At 38.8% G+C, this 21558-nt stretch overlaps 1 protein-coding gene across 1 annotated transcript in view; it reads right to left on the bottom strand.

Moving 5' to 3' along the window:
• COL3A1 (collagen type III alpha 1 chain) overlaps positions 1-21558 on the bottom strand; it is a 69057-nt gene that overhangs the window by 3196 nt on the left and 44303 nt on the right. The window contains exons 19-48 of the mRNA XM_084643864.1: positions 20851-20904; positions 20586-20693; positions 19272-19325; positions 19070-19168; positions 17590-17643; positions 17069-17167; positions 16805-16858; positions 16638-16691; positions 15475-15528; positions 14930-14983; positions 14224-14268; positions 14008-14106; positions 13808-13915; positions 13272-13325; positions 12206-12259; positions 12047-12100; positions 11277-11330; positions 10672-10779; positions 10451-10504; positions 9868-9921; positions 8108-8269; positions 7863-7970; positions 6353-6460; positions 5805-5858; positions 5521-5628; positions 4569-4622; positions 4352-4459; positions 2932-2985; positions 2608-2715; positions 1655-1940 (exon numbers count right to left, since the gene is read on the bottom strand). Of these exons, the coding sequence (XP_084499990.1) occupies positions 1655-1940; positions 2608-2715; positions 2932-2985; positions 4352-4459; positions 4569-4622; positions 5521-5628; positions 5805-5858; positions 6353-6460; positions 7863-7970; positions 8108-8269; positions 9868-9921; positions 10451-10504; positions 10672-10779; positions 11277-11330; positions 12047-12100; positions 12206-12259; positions 13272-13325; positions 13808-13915; positions 14008-14106; positions 14224-14268; positions 14930-14983; positions 15475-15528; positions 16638-16691; positions 16805-16858; positions 17069-17167; positions 17590-17643; positions 19070-19168; positions 19272-19325; positions 20586-20693; positions 20851-20904 (2518 nt within the window). The remainder of the gene's footprint in view (positions 1-1654; positions 1941-2607; positions 2716-2931; positions 2986-4351; positions 4460-4568; positions 4623-5520; positions 5629-5804; positions 5859-6352; positions 6461-7862; positions 7971-8107; positions 8270-9867; positions 9922-10450; positions 10505-10671; positions 10780-11276; positions 11331-12046; positions 12101-12205; positions 12260-13271; positions 13326-13807; positions 13916-14007; positions 14107-14223; positions 14269-14929; positions 14984-15474; positions 15529-16637; positions 16692-16804; positions 16859-17068; positions 17168-17589; positions 17644-19069; positions 19169-19271; positions 19326-20585; positions 20694-20850; positions 20905-21558) is intronic.

Below are 21558 nucleotides of genomic sequence, written 5' to 3'. Positions count from 1 at the left end.
GAGGGACATAAAATAGCAGAAAATCAGGAGAGGAATTTGATTATTTTACCCATATGTTCTAAAGCGTATGTCTGTCTCAAATGCTTGCATTGAGTAAGAGGTATGAAAGTTTTGACTGAAGACAAGCCAGGAGAAGAATTAAGATGGCACAAAGAGACCATGTATGATCTCATTCAAATGCTCTAAGATGACTTGTCAGAGAAATTCTAGCTTTCTTTAAATTGTGTTACATATGGTCCGCAGCCAGCAAAGGACTTAAGCAGATATTTAACTTTAAACATCTGAGAAGTCTTATTGAAGCCAATGGACCTACTTAAAAATCACACTTATACAAGTAGCAGCTATGTTAGTCTGTATCCGCAAAAAGAACAGGAGTACTTGTGGCACCTTAGAGACTAACAAATTTATTAGAGCATAAGCTTTCGTGGGCTACAGCTCACTTCATCGGATGCATAGAATGGAACATATAGTAAGAAGATATATATATATATATACATACAGAGAAGGTGTACTTATGCTCTAATAAATTTGTTAGTCTCTAAGGTGCCACAAGTCCTCCTGTTCTTTTTACTTATACTAAGTACTTTGTTCTATCAGGGCCCAAATCATTTGGGGGCAAACTTGTTATTGGCCTAAGACTCCACCGACGACAGTGGGGTTGCTCTCTTTATATGCTGATGATGAATTTGATTTTAAAGTCAGCATTCAAATGTCAGTAGTTTCATTTCTCCATGAGTTTGTATTTAAGTTATTATAACAGAAGATACATTTACCATACTTTGTGCTCTTGGAATGGTATGCTGTAAGTTGATGACGACAATTATTTTTCAGCAGATTTCTGCATTTTGAAGAATGCTTATTTTTGTGTGTTTGGATTTCATGGAAAACAGATCATGATAAAGATTACAGCACCTCTAAAACTTTTGATTAAGTGTAATCTTTTTGTAATTAGATTTTATGTTACTGCTTTTACACCATTTGTTACTTATTTGGTTTTTTAATGGACAATAAATTAAAAATAAAGTTTTGATTCAATTTGATAAACCTATTACAAAACAACTTTTCAGATATAAAGAGAAGCATTGCATGCAGGGTTCATATTTTGGTGTAAAACACCATGTTATTTTATCAGGAAAGTATTAATAATAAATCTATTTCAATGAGGCTTTCCCACTTTCCCCGCTCCCACCCCCAAAATTCAATTAAACTGCAAGTTCTACTAAAATAAAAAAAAGAAAATTCTGACACTTGTAGAGGAGCAACAAAGTTTCATGGGTGAAACCAAGGGTATATTCTAAAGAAAATATGGTTGCACAGTTCTCACTCAGGGCCTGATTTGCCCTGCTGTGACTTTGGGTCTGAGCAAATTCCACTGAAACCAATAGGAATCTTTCCAGTGATATCACTGTGCTTTGGATCAGGCCCTCGGTTACTAATGATGATGTACAAAAAAGAGAACCAAAATGGACTTTCAGATTTCAGCTTTACTTTGTGGTGCTTGCCGTTAGAAAACAGTCTTTTATTGACATATGAGAAGCCCAGCCATGACAATGCAAATGGTTCATATTCGTTTTTCAGAGTACAGTCACACTGCAAACAGAACAATTCAAGATCCAGGTGGTATTACCAATATTGAAAAAAAAATCTAACATACCGCTGTTGAGTTCAGGATGGCAGAATTTCAGGTCTCTGCAGTTACGAGCTGGGTTCTTCCGGGAGCCATCAGGGCTAACGATGTTTTCAATTTGGCTGTTAATTGATTTCATTGAAGATAAGATGTCGTTCATATTGACCTTGTTTTCAGATGGCTGGTCTCCGTAGTAGTATGATGGTCCTTTTTCACCAGTTAAACCACCAATGCCATCACCTCCCCCACAGCATGGACCAGGAGCCCCAGGAGGTCCAGGGGGACCCGCGGGACCTGGGTGGCCAGGTGAACCCTAGGAAATAAAGAACATAATGTTGATTAAGGATTGCAGGCTCAGACCCAAGTCCATACAAGTACTATATGGACCATAAATATAAAGCTAAGGACAGTGCTAGTTACAGAAAAACCTTTATTGCTTTGTTTTCACTCAGCTCTACTGTTAGCCACTCTGGGACCAGTTTAGCCCATCCTCTTCCTAATTCAGTGTCAAATTGTGGGCCACCTTGTTCAAGTTGAGTTGTAGAGATGAAGAAGATGCTGGGAGCCCTTGTACTCATGCATGCAGAGCAGCCACAATATGGCTAAGGAACAAAGGTAATGAACTAAACTGAGAGTGCTAGCCTCCCCAGATGGGGAAAGTAGGCTGTAGTCCTGCCTCTACTTCACACTAGCCCGCAGAGTTGTCAAGGCTTTAAAGAGAAGAGGAGATTTTGCTCTCCCATATTAAATGGGAAATGTTGGTGCTTATCTGGGGCCTGAGCCAAAGCCTAATGAATTAAATGTCTCCATTGAATTCAGTGGACTTGGATCAAGCCCCTGGTGCTCAGTGGGTAGATACATTCTACATTAGCTGTCATTCCAGCATGCACAGTGTTAGAAAGGTTCATCTTTTTAATGATAGATCGATCAATAAAAAGGAGTTGTTCATTTAATGAAAGTTGTGCTTGCTGTCCACTTACCGCAGACCCACTTTCACCTCGATTACCACGAGGGCCTGGAGGACCTATGGGACCGGGGTAACCACTCGTACCATCCTTTCCGGGAGGACCAGCTGGGCCAGGGGGACCCTAGAACAATGACAAACACGGTTAAATATAAAAGATCGCATATGTTATTTATGCATTATTTCAAATATTAAAAAGTATTTTAAAGCACTTCATTCTTATGAATTAGCATGTGCTTCCTGGTTCTTTAGCTCTTGCCATTTGACAGTTGCCATATTTTTAGTTCAAAACATTTGTTCTAACACAGCTGGATTTGCTTAATCAGGAAATGTTACTTACTCTCGCTCCCATAGCTCCTGGACTTCCATTTGCACCTTGTGGACCCAGAGGACCCTGTTAAAAGAAGATAGGTCATAAATATTCTCTAACCTACTGGATGCAGCAGGAATCTTTGTGATGTTTCCTGTGTAATCATTTTAATAGATAACTTCAAAGATTTTTTTATGTAAAGCAAATAATTGAAAAAAGATTTTTCAAGCTCAGATATGACAAATAAAACCTGGTCATTCTCTAAACAGAAAAGTATAAGGTCTCATCCAGTGCCCAATGGGAGTCTTCCCATTGACTTCTGTGGGCTCTGGCTAAAGCCCTAATTCTATTGGAATACACAGAACTATCACTGCAGCGCTGACTATGGTATTTGCAGGATTTCTTTTAAGGATTCTGCAAACATCAATTATTTTAAATAAATTAAGAGTAAATGACCATTTACTTATTGATGAATTGCCAAGGAATAAATAGGGCTAATAGCTTCCTACTGAAAAATGTAAGTTAATGGAATTCTGTCAAGATTTTACTCTGTCCATGAGAGTAGTGAGCCGCAGATCAGATGCCACAGTATGGTAAATTTTGGTTAATGGCTTTTTAATCATGGCCTCTACTCATTTAGATTTTACATGCAATGCCATTACAGTTGTGGCATTGCTATGACATTACATAACCCATTCGTTTTTAGAGAATTGCATGGGATTTGGTCTGTAGATTCTCTTTAGAGTCAGTGGAAGCTTTACAGTTAAAATTCCTTTAAATACAAATCTTCTTCATGCAGAATTATATGACTGTGAAGACAATTATATGTACCTAGGGTTGGATTATTTGTTGCTCTGTGCCTTGTGTAGTCATTAATAGCTAAACAAAATGAGTGCACAGTGTATGTAAAACACTAGAGTTCTGATCTGATAGCATTTCACACTCACTTTGCCTGGTGTAAATGACTGCACAAGTTGCAGGGCAACAAAAAATCCAGTCGTCAGACTCTAAGGGTAGTATATTTCAAAGCCAAATTAAGGATTTGGATATTCAGTTGCCATTAATTTCTAGCCAAAACTGGGCAGCCAAATCCCTCAGGCACCTTTGAAAATCTCAAGAGAAAAACACTAGGATTCTGACAAAGTCACAGACCATAAACATGAATATTATTTACCCTAACCAAAACCAGAAGCCTCATTCAAAGTGGTTTTCTCAAACCCAGTTTTGTGTCTTAGGAACCTAATGAATCCATTGAGATCTTTATTCATCGTTGTCCCCCCTTGGTGTAACATCGGGATCAAGACTACTGATTGCCTTTAATGTTTAAAATACACAGATGCTTTAGTAAATTACATAATGCTGAATTCTTTTTCTCTGTTACCTGGCATTGAATCACTGTAATTGAAAGAAGAATTATAGCCTTAGTATAAAATTTCAACATAATACTTACAGGGGGACCAGGGGAACCTGGGTTACCAGGAAATCCTCTATGACCCTTAATGCCATTGCTGCCACGCTCACCAGTTTCACCTTTGTCACCACGAGGACCTTGGGCACCCTTTAAAAATAGATTAGTAATAAAAACGGATATAAAAATAAGTAGGAGAAATTGTCAAAACCAGAAAATGGCAGAACTGATAGTCCAAGTGCTTTAAAGGGGGACTTACTGGAGCACCACGAGCACCAGAAGGACCAGCAGGGCCAACGGGACCAGAAGGACCCTAGGGACAAAAAAGGAATGAGAGATATTCATGATCAAATGCAATTGCCATACTCTTTTCTCTAGAGAGACAGTACGTGCAGATACTAGAGCTGGTCAGAAACTAGGGAGAAAGTCCACAAACTTAGTAATTGAGCTTAGCTTTCTGTTGATAAGTTTCTTATATTATTTGGTAACAAAGACTACAAAATCTACTTGATAGCCAGCTCCACTTAAACAATCCCTTTGATACATTAGACCAGGCCTCATGTGCAAGTGAATTTGGCTCCTGTCGGGAGGCACTTGGTGTCCTATAGGATTAGACCCAACATTTGGTGAGAGGTTGGGCTTTTCCAAAGTGCACAACTCCCTCAGCTATTATAATATTACTAGTGCTGTAGAGGCAAAGCATAGTTTGTAAAGAGAGACAGTCTGGTTGGCTTATTGACTATGTGGCATCAAAAAGTGCTCTATGGGTTTGAGCTTAAACTGTGCATAGCTATTTATGATTTAGGAAGGTTCACACTTATGGCAGCATGTAGAGTACACGGCATGCCCAGGTATAAACAGAAGTGTAGACAGTGAGGCACTGCTTAAGTGAATAGAGTGCCCTAGACCCCTGATGCCTGGGGTATATTCCCTATATGGCTCTCCATTTGTCCAAGCAGTGCCTCTCTGTGTCTACACTGATATTTTTAGCAGTGTAGTATCTGCTGCTGGAACCTTTCCCCACCACAGTGAAAGACTTTCCCTGCTGCCTCTCCCCAGCCAGAGCCTTTCACTGCTGCAGACAGACAGACAGACACACACAGTTTGACTCTTCCATACTCCTGTGCTCTCTGTTAGTGTATAAAACAGATTGCATCTGGTAAAACAATTCAAAATGGACAGTAGGTGCTTTCTGTCGTGTTTGCACTCACCGGATGTCCTCTTTCACCTGTTTTTCCAGCTGGACCAACGTTCCCTGGGGGCCCAGGATGACCAGAGGCACCAGGTAAACCCGGGCCACCATTTTCACCACGATCGCCCTGCAGAGACATTCACAACAGCCAGTATCAGAAACACATCTATTTATTACAACATAGTGCATATGTAACCAACACCTCACTGATGCCGTAGAGACAGCAGGTGCAGTACAGATCAGTACCTAGATACCTCAGGGATTGGCAATCTATACATGCCATAGATACTTAATGCCTCCTACCTTGGGTCCTGGGGATCCATCACGACCTGGCAAGCCATCTGATCCAGGGTTACCCTGAAAAACACGGAGAGGTAAAAGTTTAAATATTCGCAGCATTACGGCATAGCCAACATGTTTTAGACTTAATCAGGATAATGCTCCTCAAAAGAAGAAGGGAGACAGAAATGATTTAAATACAGCCCTCACAGAAAGGACCAGGTTGTAGGCAGCCCTTCTGCAGATTTTCAGGAAGACAGCATGCCAGGAGATGCATATTGCCCCCTTGTGTAGCCCTTATAAGGATCTGTCACAGCTGCAGCCCCTGCACTTGTAACAGTGAAGGGAGTGTTCCTTTGGTCGACACCAGTTAGGATAGGACCATGGCCTACAGAGAGGGTAGGCTGGACTAGGGGGAACTGGCTGCATCCTTTTAAATGAGAATGGTGTTGGGCCAGTTCCCCTATGCACCAGGCTTTTCAGGGTGGGATTCTAAATCCACTGTAGTTCCCCCTTAGACAGGCCTGTGTATAATTCACAGTCTAGCATGAAAATCTGAAATATCTGCTTACATCTCTGCCAGATTCTCCAGATGAGCCACTTAGACCAGGAGGACCTTGTAGACCTGGAGCGCCACGTTCTCCTGGGTTACCATTGCTGCCTGGTTTACCATCTTCACCCTGCATAGAAAAATGAAATGGGTTCATTACATATTGATTTTTTGTAATGTCATCAAATTATTCAGTTCTTGGTCTCTCTCTCTCTCTCTCTCCCTCTCCTCCCCTCCCCAATCAAGTGCAGCATCCTGTGCAGAAACACTGACCAGGAAGGAGTGGGTTAACTTCAGTAGAGCTACAATGGTGAAAATCCAGTGCCACTCCACTGATTACTATGGAATAAATAAGAACAGAATCTGGCCCAACAGATGTGGGATGAACGTGATGTTCTGTTTGTCTTATATTTTTTGAGCAAGGTACATAATGAAAATTTAGCAAATGAATAGCTGGTAATGAGTGGCATTAACACTGAAGAACTACTCATGAATTGCATGGGCCTTTCCACTGAATAATGAGTTAAAGAGAACAGAGAAGTGTGGTACAACTGGAGACATGATGTGTCAGAATTTTGATACATTTTATGAAGATTTACTAGTGAATTATTCTGTTTTTCAGTTGTGTGAGGATGTTCATATACTTTTAGATAATCCTCAGAACAATCCAAGAATATTAGTAGTAGAGACCAAAGATAACTCCAGATTCAAGTACCACTCAATACAGGGAAAGTTTAGTCTGGATAGTAACTTTATAGTTCGTGCCCATTCTCTAACTACTGGAGCAAACCCAGAAGTCCCTACTTAATTTTCACTTAGCTTTGCCATCAGTCAGAATTTGCCTAAGTACAAACCAAGTAAGGACTTCAGGATTTGGCCTATTATCAAGAAATTTTGTCACATTCATTACATGTGGAATTCAGGATTGTCATTAAACTGTGTCTAATTCTGGGGGCCCACTCATTAGGAGAGATGTGGACAAATTGGGGAGAGTCCAGAAAAGAGTCACAAAAATAATAAAAGGTTTAGAAAACTTGACCTATGAAGAAAGGTTTAAAAAACCTGGAATCTTTAGTTTTGAGAAAAGAAGACTGAAGGGTGACCTCACAGCAGTCTTCAAATATGTTAAGGGCTGTTATAAAGAAGACTGTGATCAATGTTCTCTATGTCCAGCGGGGGTAGGACAAAAAGTAATGGGCTTAATCTGTAGCAAGGGAGATGTAGGTTAGATATTAGAAAAAACTTTCTAACTATAAGGGTAGTTAAGCTCTGAAATAGGCTTCCAAGGATTATTGTGGAATCCGCATCACTGGAGGTTTTTTAAGAACAAATTAGATAAACACTTGTCAGGGATGGTCTAGTTTCACTTGGTCCTGCCTCAGAACAGGGGGTTGGAGTTGAAAACATCTCAAGGTCTTCCAGCTCTACATTTCTGTAATTCTGTGAAAGGCTGAAACTCTATTAGATATCTACTGCATAATGTCAGCTGCATTATCTTTGAGGGTAAATTATATCAATAAACCTCCATTTACCTTTGGGCCAGGCATGCCAGGAGCACCTGGTCTGCCAGCAAGGCCTGGCGGTCCCACAATACCACGTTGACCAACTATACCTGAGGGGCCTGGACTACCTGGTGAACCCTGTCAAAAATATTTCAAATAAATAAGTGTTAGGTACTCAGTTGAAACATGACTTTGAATCATTATCTTCTTTTGATGACATACTTATTAAATTTCTATTCACAGGTTTAATGAACACTGTGAAATAATTTACTTACCATTTCTCCTCTTGAACCTGGTGAACCTTTTTCACCTGGTTGGCCAGGCTCACCTTTAGGACCAGCACCTCCAGGGCTACCAGCTGGACCAGTGCTACCTGCCGGACCAGGACCACCATCCTTTCCAGGAGCTCCAACATTACCAGGTGGCCCTGGATTGCCCTATACATGAATTTTAAAGAGAGAAGACTCAGATACAATATTGGATATACTAGATGAGACAACACTATATACTACTTCATCATGATCAATTTAACACAGACCATTTCCATTAAAGTAAGTGGGAGCTGTGAGAGTTCAGAACCTATGCAAAATACATCACTTGTTTTGGTGTCTAAATGCAGACTTGGATGCCTAACTTTAGGCACCCACATTTGGAAAGGCTGGCCTGATTTTATATAAAAGCCTATCCCCTCACCTAAATCTAGATTTTTTTCCCTCTTGATATTTTAAGTCTTGGGTGGAAGTGGAACTGCATATTTTTATACCAGGGCTCTGCCAGAGGGATTCCTACATATTGATGGTTCTGGTTGATTTCTGGAATCTCCCACCCGGAACAGACTCTCGCTGTCACTGTATCATAGCCCTGGTGTGGGGTGCCTGGTATCAAAGAGATGGAACATATATGCAATGAGATCTTTTCAATAAAAGGTCAGATCCAAAACCCACTGAAGCCAATGGAAAGACTTCTGTGGACTTCACAGGACTTTAGATGAGGCCAAAAAATGTGAACTTTATTATCCAGTATTTACTGGGGGTAGATTATATATACATATTCTTCTCATGGTCATGATTTTCTAACTGTGAAGCAGAACTTTGATTTGGATCTGTCTGTGACTATGGAATATTGAAAAGACATAAGAATCTGTTAAGAAAAATCTCACGGTGTGACAGGAAGCAGGAACTTTTCTTATGTCATTTCTCACTTAAGACTGTATGGTAACTGTGGGTAAATGCTAATTTTTAATGGAATTTAGTTGATTTATCCAACTTTTGCCACGTCCATTTTTCAGTTTGTTTAAAAAAAAAGAGTCCAAAGTCATAGTCCAGTATTTATGGTGTAAGAAGGTGCATATGGTGTGAACAAGTGTAATATAGAATAGCTTTTCTTGGGACAGAGATGGTCTACAAAAATTTGGGAAAGTGTAATATGCAGGAAATAGTGATTATAATGGGATAGTGTAGATTTTCAGTTATCTGATCTTCATATTGTGGGTCACCTCCACAAGGGAATGATGCTCCTATGGACCATCTTCTTTCCAAATACCCCTCCCTCTAACTGCTTGGTTCTAAAATTGTTTCATTCTGCAGGCAGCCAAAAAGGGCCTAAACGATCAACTGTGATCTATGGAACACAATTTAAAATCACTGATAGAAAGAAAGGAGGCTTTGGGTGAGAAGAAAACACTACAAGTCAAGATCCTAAACTGTACATTTCTTGCATCATAAAGAGCAAGAGAGAGAATAGGACATTTATGACTACCATAAACAGATAGATAAATAAATAACCCAAATTCTACTGGAGGTAATGGAGAGACCTCACTGAGTTCAGTAGGTTTTGGAGGAGCAAGCACAATGACTATCAGGACAATAAATGAAAGAATTGCCATCCAAAGCAAAGTGAGATGGGGATAAGCCCATTTTTGTGAAGTTAAGACAAAGAAGAAACTTTACTTTCAATATACTTGTGTATTATTTATGCCAATGTACTGTAATAGTGATATGAGTTAGATATAACAGCAAGGTAAGTATACACTTACATTATTACCAGGAGGACCAGGCATGCCTCTGGCACCTGGGAAACCAGATGAACCCTGAAATGCATAAGTAAGGGTAGTAGTCAATTTTAAAACATTGGCAACAAAACAGGAAAGAAAAAGGATGAGGGAATATCAGAAGTTTGATTGGTACCTGAGTTTCCTAACACAATACATCTCTGCTGTGGTTTCAAAATCATGGCAAAGGCTTAAGGCAAAGAACAGAGCAAGGCTGGGTGATATTTAGCCATTTTGTACAAGGGCTGAATAAATTTCCATGATAACTAAACATACAGTCCCAATGTTAACTTTTGACGCTGGAAGATCTCAGCTATATCTCAGGGTCTAAGAAAAATTGCCAAGGTGGTCTTTCAGATCAAAATCGCAGGTGACCTGGAGTAGGCCATAGATGGTTTGGCTTAGTTACTCCAGCCTACTCCTGTGCAGGAGAAGTTTGTTATGCCAAAGCCAATCCAAGACCACCAATGCACTGTGCTTGCTGCAGATCGTGCTGGAGTTGTTGCCCCAGTAATAATCAGCAGTGTTGTCTACCAGTGATAGACTGACAGAAAAGGTTAACACTCACAGGGCTGCCTGGAGCACCACGCTCTCCTTTTGCTCCTTGGGAACCAGCTGGACCCTACAGTGAATGAAAAGAACGTTGTAATCTGATATGAAAAACCGTCAACAACAGATAAGATTCTAAGATGTGTCAATGCATTATGCATTTCAAACAGCTCAAACTAATATCATAACTGAAAGAAATTTGAAGTTGAATTTGGGTAACAATGAATACTTAATACTTACTGGTGCACCAGGGCCTCCTTGAGGACCTGCAGCTCCTGCGGGACCAGGCTCACCTCTTTCACCACCAGGGCCTCTCTCTCCTTTTCCACCAGGTTCCCCATTTTGTCCCTGTATTCAAATAAATTCTTATAAATTCTGTTTTGTTAAAAGGGCTATGAGACAGAAGGTAGTTGAATTTCCTTGGATGTATCCACTTGTTAACTAAGAATACATGGCTATAAGTTATAAATCCATTGAAGGCAATGGATAATATAAATCCAATGTGAGATCAGAACCAAGACCCAGATACTCTTGTCTAAGGAGCTGACACACAATTTAGAAACTCAGCTCTGGTTGCAGACTGTATTGATAGGTGTCTCTTGCTCTAAATCTCACTAAAGAGAATTTGGTAGGGAAGGGGATGGGAATCTTGAAGTATGGCTGAGTAAGTAAACAAAGGGAAATAATTAAAATACATATTAAATATAGAAGTGGAATATAGAGTTATAGTTTGCCATGCTGTGCTTGGTAAATCATTCTAAGATGGACATGAATATGGTCAGTTATTACTAACATGAATTAAAAATAAAAATTGAGTATCAAGTTTGTTTGGTATTTATACTCACGGGGGCTCCAGGGAAGCCAGCAGGCCCAGGGGGGCCCTGTTCACCTCGATCACCCTGCAGAAAAGAAACATATGCTAGATGTAAGAATGAGAAAAATATTCTTCACATCTCATGTGTGAGAACTCTTTGGTGAACATGGTTCATGTTACTCTATCATGTCCCTACTTGAAATAAAATTTAAATGTGGTTACTGAACTTTATACTTTCAAACTGTTTAATTATGTCACTCTTGATAATTATTAGCCTTGTGCCAAATCCTGTTCTCAGTTACATCCGTGTAAGTCCTCAGTGGAGTTATTCCAGTTACACCCTGGTGTAACTGAGATCAAAATCTGGCCCATTTTATCAATATGAAAATGAACACCATGAAATAAGTGAATTTTGAAAAGTTTACTTAATTATTAAAATAGAAAACATACAAAATTAGACCATTAAACAAACTAATAGTTCAAAACTTTTAGGATTTAATTTTATTTATTTATTTAGTGATATTTTCAACCAGAGATGAAAATACCAAGAAACTGTGCATCTCAGATTTTCTCCCACTTCTCTGATATCTTTCATAGCTTTAACAATAAGTGGTCTGATTTTCAGAAGTTCTGAGCCAGAACAAATCTCACTGAAGTCAGTAGGAGATGCAGGTGCTCAGCACCTTTTGAAATCAGGCCCCATCTGTTCTTGAAGACATCACTTAACTGTAGAGCTGAATCTCACCCAGGTAATAGAATCTACAGTAGAGTTATGACTGAACAAAAAGGACGATCACTTACAGGACCACCACGGGCACCTGTAGGACCAGGGGGTCCAGCTGAACCAGGTTCTCCCTGAAAGAATGGAAAGATGTATGTTTAAGAATTATTCCTCCATCTAAGGAGGAAATCTCAGACATATATACACAACCCTCATTTCAACACAAGGTTATGAACTACCTTATCTCCATGTGGGCCAGCTGGACCTGGGGGCCCAATGGGACCTGCAGATCCCTACAAAATTAGAAAATAATGTATTTAGTATAGGAGTATTATTTTCATGTATTGTGATCAATAAAACTTGCATCTCACGCTCAGTATATATATGGCTTTTTAGTTATTTTAATAGCAGACAATCTACTTCTTTGTTACATTGACACTTCGATGGATTGCGTAGACATCTTGACTTTGTTTTCCCAATGTTCATTGAAGTCAATGGGAGTAATTCCATTGGTATTTACTGGAATTTATCCATTCACCTAGCTTTACCTCCAGACAATTTACCAAATTTCTCATGATTCCATAGTACCTGATCCATTTTTATCCTCTATTATTGGCAGAGGGCTAGGTCCTACACCACTGAAGTCAGTGGGAGGTTAGAAACTTAGTTCAGTGAGCATATGATGAGGCACAGAGTAAGGAAGAAACTATCAAATGACTACATTAACGACAATGAAAATCTAACATACCTTGGCAATCATAACTTTCCCATAAACTAGTTTTTTATATTTATTGTGACTCATCATGTTGATGCACCATGCCTGGTTTATTTCATGTGTTGTATGAAGTTGCATATTTCATCTAGTTACTATATATAAAATGCTGTAGAAGTATTCTTCATGGAAGCCTTTATATACTCCTCTCCCCCACACCTCAGTCTTGTCCTCTTCAGCCAGTTAACTTTGGAGAAACCAGCAGCTACTTTCATCTGGATGTTTTTCCCAAGTAACTGAACCTTATTTATCTGTAAGCTTCAAGTAATCAAGATTCTATTTTATACTATATCAGCGTCCTGCATGATCAAAAATGTAAGTTATGAGAAACAAGGATTAAACCTAATTTTTTTACAAATATAAACCTGCACTAACAAAATCAGTTCCCCTGGACATGATGAGGTTTGCTGTTCCTGTCACAATGATGGTCATTCATTAGAACTTTACTTGCATTGTAAATGACTCTTCAACAGCTGTTGAAGCTGAGTCACATGTAATAAGAATGTTCACACAGTATGAGAGGTTATACTCACCCTTGGTCCATCTTTACCAGGGAAGCCATCACCACCTCTGCCACCGGGCTCTCCCTGTCAAACATGAATCAAAAGGGATTTAGAAAATTACTGAGGAAAATGTCACAAGGGTATCGCGATAACTGGATTTTCTAACTGTGGTAATGCAAATCTGGCATTCAGTATAACATTCTGCCTAAGAATACACAGTCAGACATGGAAATCAGTTGTAATACTCAAAATGGATTCAACCACACAGGAGTAGAAAAAATGGGCCAGATCCTCCTTTGGTGCGAATTGGTATCACTTCATTGGCTTCAGTGGAGCTATGCCGATTTACACCATCCGAGAATCTCTCAGCATTTTCACATAGTGTAGTCTCTTGAAAATATATGTCCCGATTTGCATAGATGCTGTGTACCTTTAGCTCTCACTGAAGTCAGTAGTACTCAGCACCTTTGAAATTAGGCCAAAAGTGAATATATGACAAATCTGCTGCTTTGTCTGAAGCTAAAATGGTATTTTCACAAAATTAATAGGAAAAAAGGAGTAGTTACCTTCTCTCCTTTCGGTCCAGGACTTCCGTTACCTCCTCTCTCTCCCGGCATTCCTTGCAAACCAGGTGGCCCTGTACCACCGGGGGGGCCAGGTGCACCAGCAGGACCCTACAAGTGTATTGGGGAAATATAGATGAAATTTGAATGTGCACCTGAATGATTCATGTAACACAGTGAAGGGTTGAGCATAAAGTATGTACCTTGCCACCTTCTGGGCCAGGAGGACCTGTTCCACCTCTTGCTCCAGGGGAACCTTGAGCACCTTGTGGACCACGTTCACCTGGGAGACCATTTTCACCCTGCCATAAAGAAAAATGCGTTAGTTCTTTGTTCCCAAGGCCTGTACGATGGTTCTGCGTTTATTTACCTTCTCTCCTTCACATATTTAATCATAAAAATATTGTTGCAATGCTTACCTTAGTACCTGGGAGTCCAGGGGCTCCATTTTCACCTCTTTGTCCCTGTTTACAATGCAAGAAATATTATTAACCCATATACTTTACATTTTACACAGTAAACCTATCTCAAAAAATGGTGCTTGGCATCCTTCAAATTTTACCCCTAATAGTGATCATACAAACTACCCCAGTTTGGCTCCTGTTATGATCTAATTCTTGGAAATACCATTTTCAAGAGGATGGTAATTCCAGAGATGGATGTCAAAATATAGTGGCCTTCTCAGGTTTAAGAGTGCTGTCATAGGGTGTGTTTTCAGGTGGTATATCTGGGGCAGAAAAGGGAGATGAGGCAATCGGATCAGCACTGTTAGCCCACATGTGCCCACACAGTAAGACAGATTTCATCATGATTTCAGTAGCCACAGTGTCTGCTCCACCGCCTTTGTACTCTGATAGGGGGTTGGCCAATAGATACGCTATAATGGATACACTGACCAAATCCCCATCCTTCTGGCTTCACCCGTCCAACCCACCCACCCTCGATAATGCCTTCAGTGCTGTGGCACAAAGACCCTGTGATGGATCACGGCTTCCCAGGACACAAAAACACAGATTCCTCTATTTTTAAGATGTTTTGCATCTGAAAAGGGGACCTGAAAGGAATTGCTGTTCTTATATTTGTATTTTGATTTCTTGATTTCCAAAAGAAGAAAGGACAACTTACTGGTTCTCCAGGCTTTCCACTCTCTCCAGGTGGGCCTGCAGTACCGGGTAATCCCTGTTTAAATTAAAGACACCACTTCATAAATAAATATTTTATATATACCTAGATAGAAATATCTGTATATGATTGATATTGCATGGTGATTTAGAGAAAAGCAGAATACGAACAACTGTCCTGAGAGCTATCTATTGTAATTTAAGTTTTCCAACCTAAATTGTGCATTCTCCAAAGTCAGAGAAAATGTGACACAGAAATAATTCAGTGAAAATAATTTTGTAATTGTATCTAATATTTTGCAAATGAGGAAGGTGTAACTGGAAAGCCAGATATTCAGATATAGATAACCCACTGATCCATCACCATTCTTCATGGAGTCAGTCAGGCTTGCCAGATATTGATCAGCTAACTTACATGAAGATCTTGGTTGACCTTTCTCACTTCAAAACATGAGAAAACAAGCCCTAATTGATATATTTAAGGTCTTCTTTATTTGTTAGCCTGTTTTAAAAAATTGCATTGGAAGCAATAAAAGAAATGAACAGCACCTGGAAGCCAGATGGACCTGGAGATCCCGCCTCTCCTTTTTCACCAGGAGGACCCTGGAAGGACACAAAAAGGCAACACAAAATTCATCAACATCATTCTTACACATAAAAGAATTCTTAACATATTCATATTGTAGTTAAAATGCCACATACATTCTAAGTCACAAAATTAGACAAAAATGAAAGCATAAAAGTGAACCATTAGCACCATTGAGCTTTTGTCATGTGACTATCAGACCCTTCTGATCTTGCTGACTATATTCTCATAAAACTATTAAAGTCAAAGGTTTTGTTTTGGTTTTTTTTTTTTACAATAATAAGGTCTGCAACATTAAGCCTACTGTGAAAGTTTTATAAAAAAATCAAAAATATTAAAACTTCCCAAGACATTCACAAGTTGCTTTATGGATGTTTTTCCAATACACAAGGGACTCAACTGTATGAGTAAGTCATTGTGGAATGGAAGAAGAGATCACATAATGGCACTCCTTGTGCTCCCCTAAATGAAATTTCTGCTCTAGGCTAGCTCTGCTAGCTTCCACAGAAGGAGCAGGTAGACAAGGAAGCACGGCAGTGTCCCACTTCTAAAGGGGGATGCCATCTTGTCATACTCATCCATGCTCATCTTGCTGCATTCAAAGAGGTATTGTGAATTCTTGAGGCCAGTACCTCTGGGAGCTCATGCGAAGATTCTTTCCATCTTTCCTCTCTTACCATCAGCTAAAATTCCAGCAGAAAGACTACCTTCGTAGACATGCCTAATACAGCACCCAGGTTACCTAACTTTAACACTGGTAAACTGCCAAAGGAAATTGTAAATTTCTCCAATAATCCTTAAATTGGTTTAAACTGGCACAGCTCCATTCACTTCAGTTTATATGAACAGAACTTCTGTCTTAGTTATCTTTAACAAACTGAGTACTTATTAACAAACAAACAAAGACAAGTTAGTCCACCAGGTGTTTCTGTCTTTATAACTAATGGGAAATTTCTCTCTCCATCAGAGAAGAAAATGTTCTCTCTCAAGGTTCACACTCCCTTTGCAGACCACTAACACTAAGCAGTTGAAAAGTATTTGGGAAATATCAACATGTGTTTTTTACAGAAAATGTATCAGCTGTTCCAAGACTTTTCTTTTTTGAGATGCTGGACATTGCACTTACAGCGACTCCTGGAGGACCTTGGATGCCGATATCACCACTCTTTCCAGGAAGACCCTATCAAATCACAAAATGAGACTGATTATGGATCAGTGCAATTTTTAAAAGGATTAAAATCACAGAGGACATTGTGAATTATTACTAAAGAGAAGCTGATAAATGAAACTGACCTGTGTGCCAGGGGGTCCAGGGGCACCTCTTTCTCCATTCTTACCTGGCGCACCCTTTAAAAAGGGAAAGACCAGACATATTTAAAATACATGTTTCTAATTCAAACTCTAGTTAAAATGAGAGTTTCATAGGTATAGGGCCAGATCATCTGCAGAATTAGATCAATGTAGCACCATCAAAATCAATGGAACTAAACTGATCTACAACTGCAGAGGACCTGGCCCATTAAGTATATGTTTTTTAAGTCAAGGAATTACACTAACCTCATTACCCTTAGGACCTGGGAAACCCATCACACCTGGTTGACCTCGTGGACCTGATTGGCCTGGAGGACCAGGTCGGCCAGATTCTCCCTGATTACCCTGATGCAGGAGAGAGATAGCGACAATTAGAAGAAACAAATGATTATGTGAACAATAGAGAAATGTTTAAAAAAAATCAAATGGAAGAGCTAAAAGGTGAGCAAAGACTATGTTATTTTTGGCTAACTTTTCATTTGAAATACACTTTTATAATTTTTTTAAATTACATGTAAACTCCTGTGGAAGAGGAGTCAGTGTTTATAGTGATGTTAAATAACAAAGTTTGGACAGTGCCGTTACAATGAAAAACATATGGAATAGTCGGTCACTGTAAAATTAACACAGAATACAACTAATGAACTTGTTTCTGATCTCCCCTACATTTTACACCAGGACTCCAATGGAGTGATAATGGTGATAAGTGAGATCAAAGGCAAGCCCAGTGACAGTACTATCATATAATATTTGTGCAATGTACGTACTGGAGGGCCGGGTTTGCCATCATGTCCTGGGCTTCCTGGACTTCCTGTCAAACCCTTCATTTGAAGAAAAAATATGTTAATTTTTAGTGAAAAAGCTAATGTTGTTAGATTACATTCTATACAGACACCATTATTTACAGTTAGTTTTACAAAACCATTTCAGGCTCACTAAAGAAATCCATTGGATTTACAAGGGACAAGCTGCTCAATAATTAATTTAATAGGGATTCAGCCCATTCGGAGATATTCGATAGAGGGAATGAAGTTGCTTTAGGCACCAAAAAGCAATCATTATTCTCTAAAATTAAAGTATGCAATGAAAGCATTTTCATTAAGTCCCTATTGTTTACATACAACTACATTTAATAGCACGTTCTTAGTAATTTTGGTTTTGCTCTTCAATTTACCAAATATATGATGTATATCACATTGTATGTCTGAAAATCACATTGATTTCCAATAAAAACTATTTTATTGTAAAATGTAATAACTCATAAGCCTGTATGGAAAAATCAGTGGTTGCTGACCTTTGAACTTACAAACATTAGTCACCAGTACCCACTAATTCTCAGTAGAGCACATTTTACTTTTCTGCTTTTTATGCCTAATGCCTTATAACTTCTCTCTGATTGAGTCTATGGGCATCAAATATTCTATGCCAAAGACCAAACAGCACATTTACTAAATGCTTCAGAACCGAAAAAAATAATGTTCAAATTTTATATTTTATATAAAATTAGATTAAATATAAAATTATCCAATGGAACTTTATATAGGGTCAAAAACTATAAGAGCCAAGCTGTAACTTGAACAGTTTGGTACCTCCTGCATCCTATGGAGTGCAGCTTCATATAGTCTTCCTGCTCCCAACTGTAGAGAAATGTTGTGGGAGTGGGGCAGGTCAGTGCTGGTTGATTTGGTATTATATGGTCCACTGACCAAATACACTTCTGTGGAAGGGCACGAGGGCAGCTTTGGAGGTTACTACAACTCAACTTCAGACACTCCCTAATGCACTCAGGAAAGGATTTAACTCATTGCTTTGAAAATCACCAAAATGTACTGAAAGGATTTTGAGCTAATTGAAATTCAGATATGGTGGCAAACAGTCAAAGGTTCAGGGGTTTAGCTAAGTACCCAGAAATCTGAATACTTATCCAAAATTTATTCAGATTGTTTAATTCTCTTGAGCTTGAACGCCTGGGTTGGAAATGCCATAAGAAGGAGTGTCCTTAAAGTATTTTTTGCACTTCTAGTTCCATTTTTGACCACAACCACAAAGTGCACAGGGTGCACAGGGTGTAAATATAATGAATTAAATACATAAAATAGATATCGACACGGATTGAAAATCTCAAAAAGGTTTGATATCCCATTGGAAATTTGGCTCTGGTTGCTGAATCAAACCAGCTCAGTCACCTGTAATAAAGATTATCATCAAATTATCTTAATAGCACATTAAAAGAACATTCTCTCTTACTCTCATTCCTGGAAGACCAGGGCCACCATCGCGTCCAGGTTCTCCCGGAGCTCCTCTTGGACCTGCAATGCCTGGACCACCACGTTCACCAGCAGGACCCTTAATATTTTTAAAAAGGACATTGGACATTCACAATAAGTAAATAAAGCTATTTAAATGATCATTATTATAATGGATTTCATAAAATTGGGGAAGCATGTACCTTTTCTCCAGGAAGTCCATTACTACCAGGTATGCCACGGGAACCTGGGGTACCCTGCAAGCAAGAGAGCAGACATTTTATTCCTGTGGATCAAATATCATGCAAAGTCTACCTATGTAGCAGAGACGATCAAAAACATCTGCTGGTTTCTTGAAAGATCATGTGCAAAGTTCTGTTCACACAAATAGATCCAAATATTTTTAAATGTTGTAATAACAAACTTTGATGTTTCTTAACCAACCACTTTTACTCACATTTTAGTGATATTCAGTGAAGGAGATACATGGAGATGACATTCCATCCTGGCTGTACAGATTCAAGATCCTTTTTCTGTATGCACAGTGCACTTTGGGTCTAATCCAACGTCCACTGAAGTCAAAGGGAGTCCTATAAGTGACTTCAATGGGCATTGGTATAGGCCCTATTCTTTAGGATTTCCTTAAATTCATGTTAAAAAATTAACACATTTCAGCCTTGAAAAATGATTTTCCTTCTCTATCATTCTTTAAGAAGGCCTCTTGGTTGCAATGTTTTGATGACATTAGTTAATATTATCTGCATTGTTTTAAGACAACTTTCCATTTGCAGTTCACTCATGCATTCAACCTCCTCCTATTTTGTTCACTGTGCATCTCTGATTTCCTCACAACTTTCCAAAATACTTTCCAAAGTTAGTGAATATAAAATTGAATCAATCTCAATTCTAATTTGTTTTAGGTGGGAACAGGAAATTAAAATGAGCAGCAGGCTGTCATTGTTGATGATGCTGGAACAATTTATTTCAATAATTATTCCATGATAAAACTCTATACAAACCAGTAGCATCTAATTGTTAAAAGACTGTTGGCAGAAGAATCAGCTAATTATCCTGAATATGGATGAATCAATCTTAATTTCACTTTCAAGAGTTGAAACTTTGTCATGTTCATTTGATCTGCAGGAATTCAATTTCATTGTCATTCTACAAATTGTAGCGGGATTGTATTTGGCATCTTTAATACATATTACACTATACTTTTCTGTTCTTATTCGGTTCAAAATCTTGTGTAGAAACACCAGTTTTTTCAAGATTAATAACCCTCTAACTATGAAAAGAAGAATAACTTTAATGTATTTTAAAGTAAAGAAAGACCCAAGCCATGCAGAGCAGATCTAGATTAGGATTTGGATCTGAAGTTTTCCAGTATGTGGGATGTTCACATCTGGAAGTTTGGTTCAATATCTATTTGGATTCAAAGTTTGAATCCCAAGTTTTGGTACATGGTATGTGACATATGATTTAACTACCCAGTGTGGTAACTTGGAGTGACTTACCCTTTCTCCTGGTGTTCCAGGTAAACCATTTGTGCCTGGCTCACCATTAGCACCCTTTTTGCCTTCTTCGCCAGGAGGACCAGCAGCACCTGGAATACCATTTTCACCCTAGTGACAAAGCAGGAACAAGTGAAAACATATTGTGCAGAGGCAAAACTCTCACTGAGTTCAATGGAAGTTTTGCCTGGGGTAAGGACTGTTATTAATAAGCTTGTAAAACATGATGATGCATTAAAGAAATTAGAATATTTAGAAAATCACTTACACGCTCTCCTCGTAAGCCTGGCTCTCCTTTTGCACCGTTCTTACCAGGTTCACCCTAAACAGAACACACTTCCATTAATGCTTCTACATAACAGAATATTTCGGTAGGTTTGTTAGATAACAATAATAAGAAGAAATATATCTCTCAGCATTTAAATTGTCAGCTCATTTTTATGGTTTATCTGCTTACAGGAGTCAAACAGAAGTGGAAGACTCCTACTTGAGCTTGTTACACATCCTCTCTGTAAAAGAGATGATTCTGTAACCCTTACTCAGGTGAGTGCTTCCATTGGGTCAAACCCTAGGTTTCATTCTGGTTTTGAATCACTGGAAGTTTGATGTCAGTTTTGCTGGATGCCAATGGGAATTTGCATTAATAAGGTTTGAGGAATTATGGAGTAATTCTGTCAGGACACAGCATGTTAATTTCAATGTTAATACAATAATAAGCATTTTACACACTATGAGTAGATTTCATAGGGGCAGGCCCAAGGAAATTTAGAAATAAAAAAGATGAAAATTTTTATATGTAACAATTAGAAATGGATGAATGGTGTGAGTTTAAATCTGAGTGGCCATCCAGATACATCCTCCTACCACCCAAAGATATAATTACTGTATGTCAATTGAGATATGTTGAGATGTCAATAAGGTTCAACACTTGGAATAGTTATGATGGACAAAAATCTGTAATTTTACTATGGCTTTG

Source organism: Lepidochelys olivacea (genome assembly GCF_965140295.1).
Source record: "Lepidochelys olivacea isolate rLepOli2 genome assembly, chromosome: 11".
Lineage (NCBI taxonomy): Eukaryota > Metazoa > Chordata > Testudines > Cheloniidae > Lepidochelys > Lepidochelys olivacea.
Note: the sequence above shows the minus strand (reverse complement) of the source record. Positions and strands in the feature narration are given on the sequence as shown.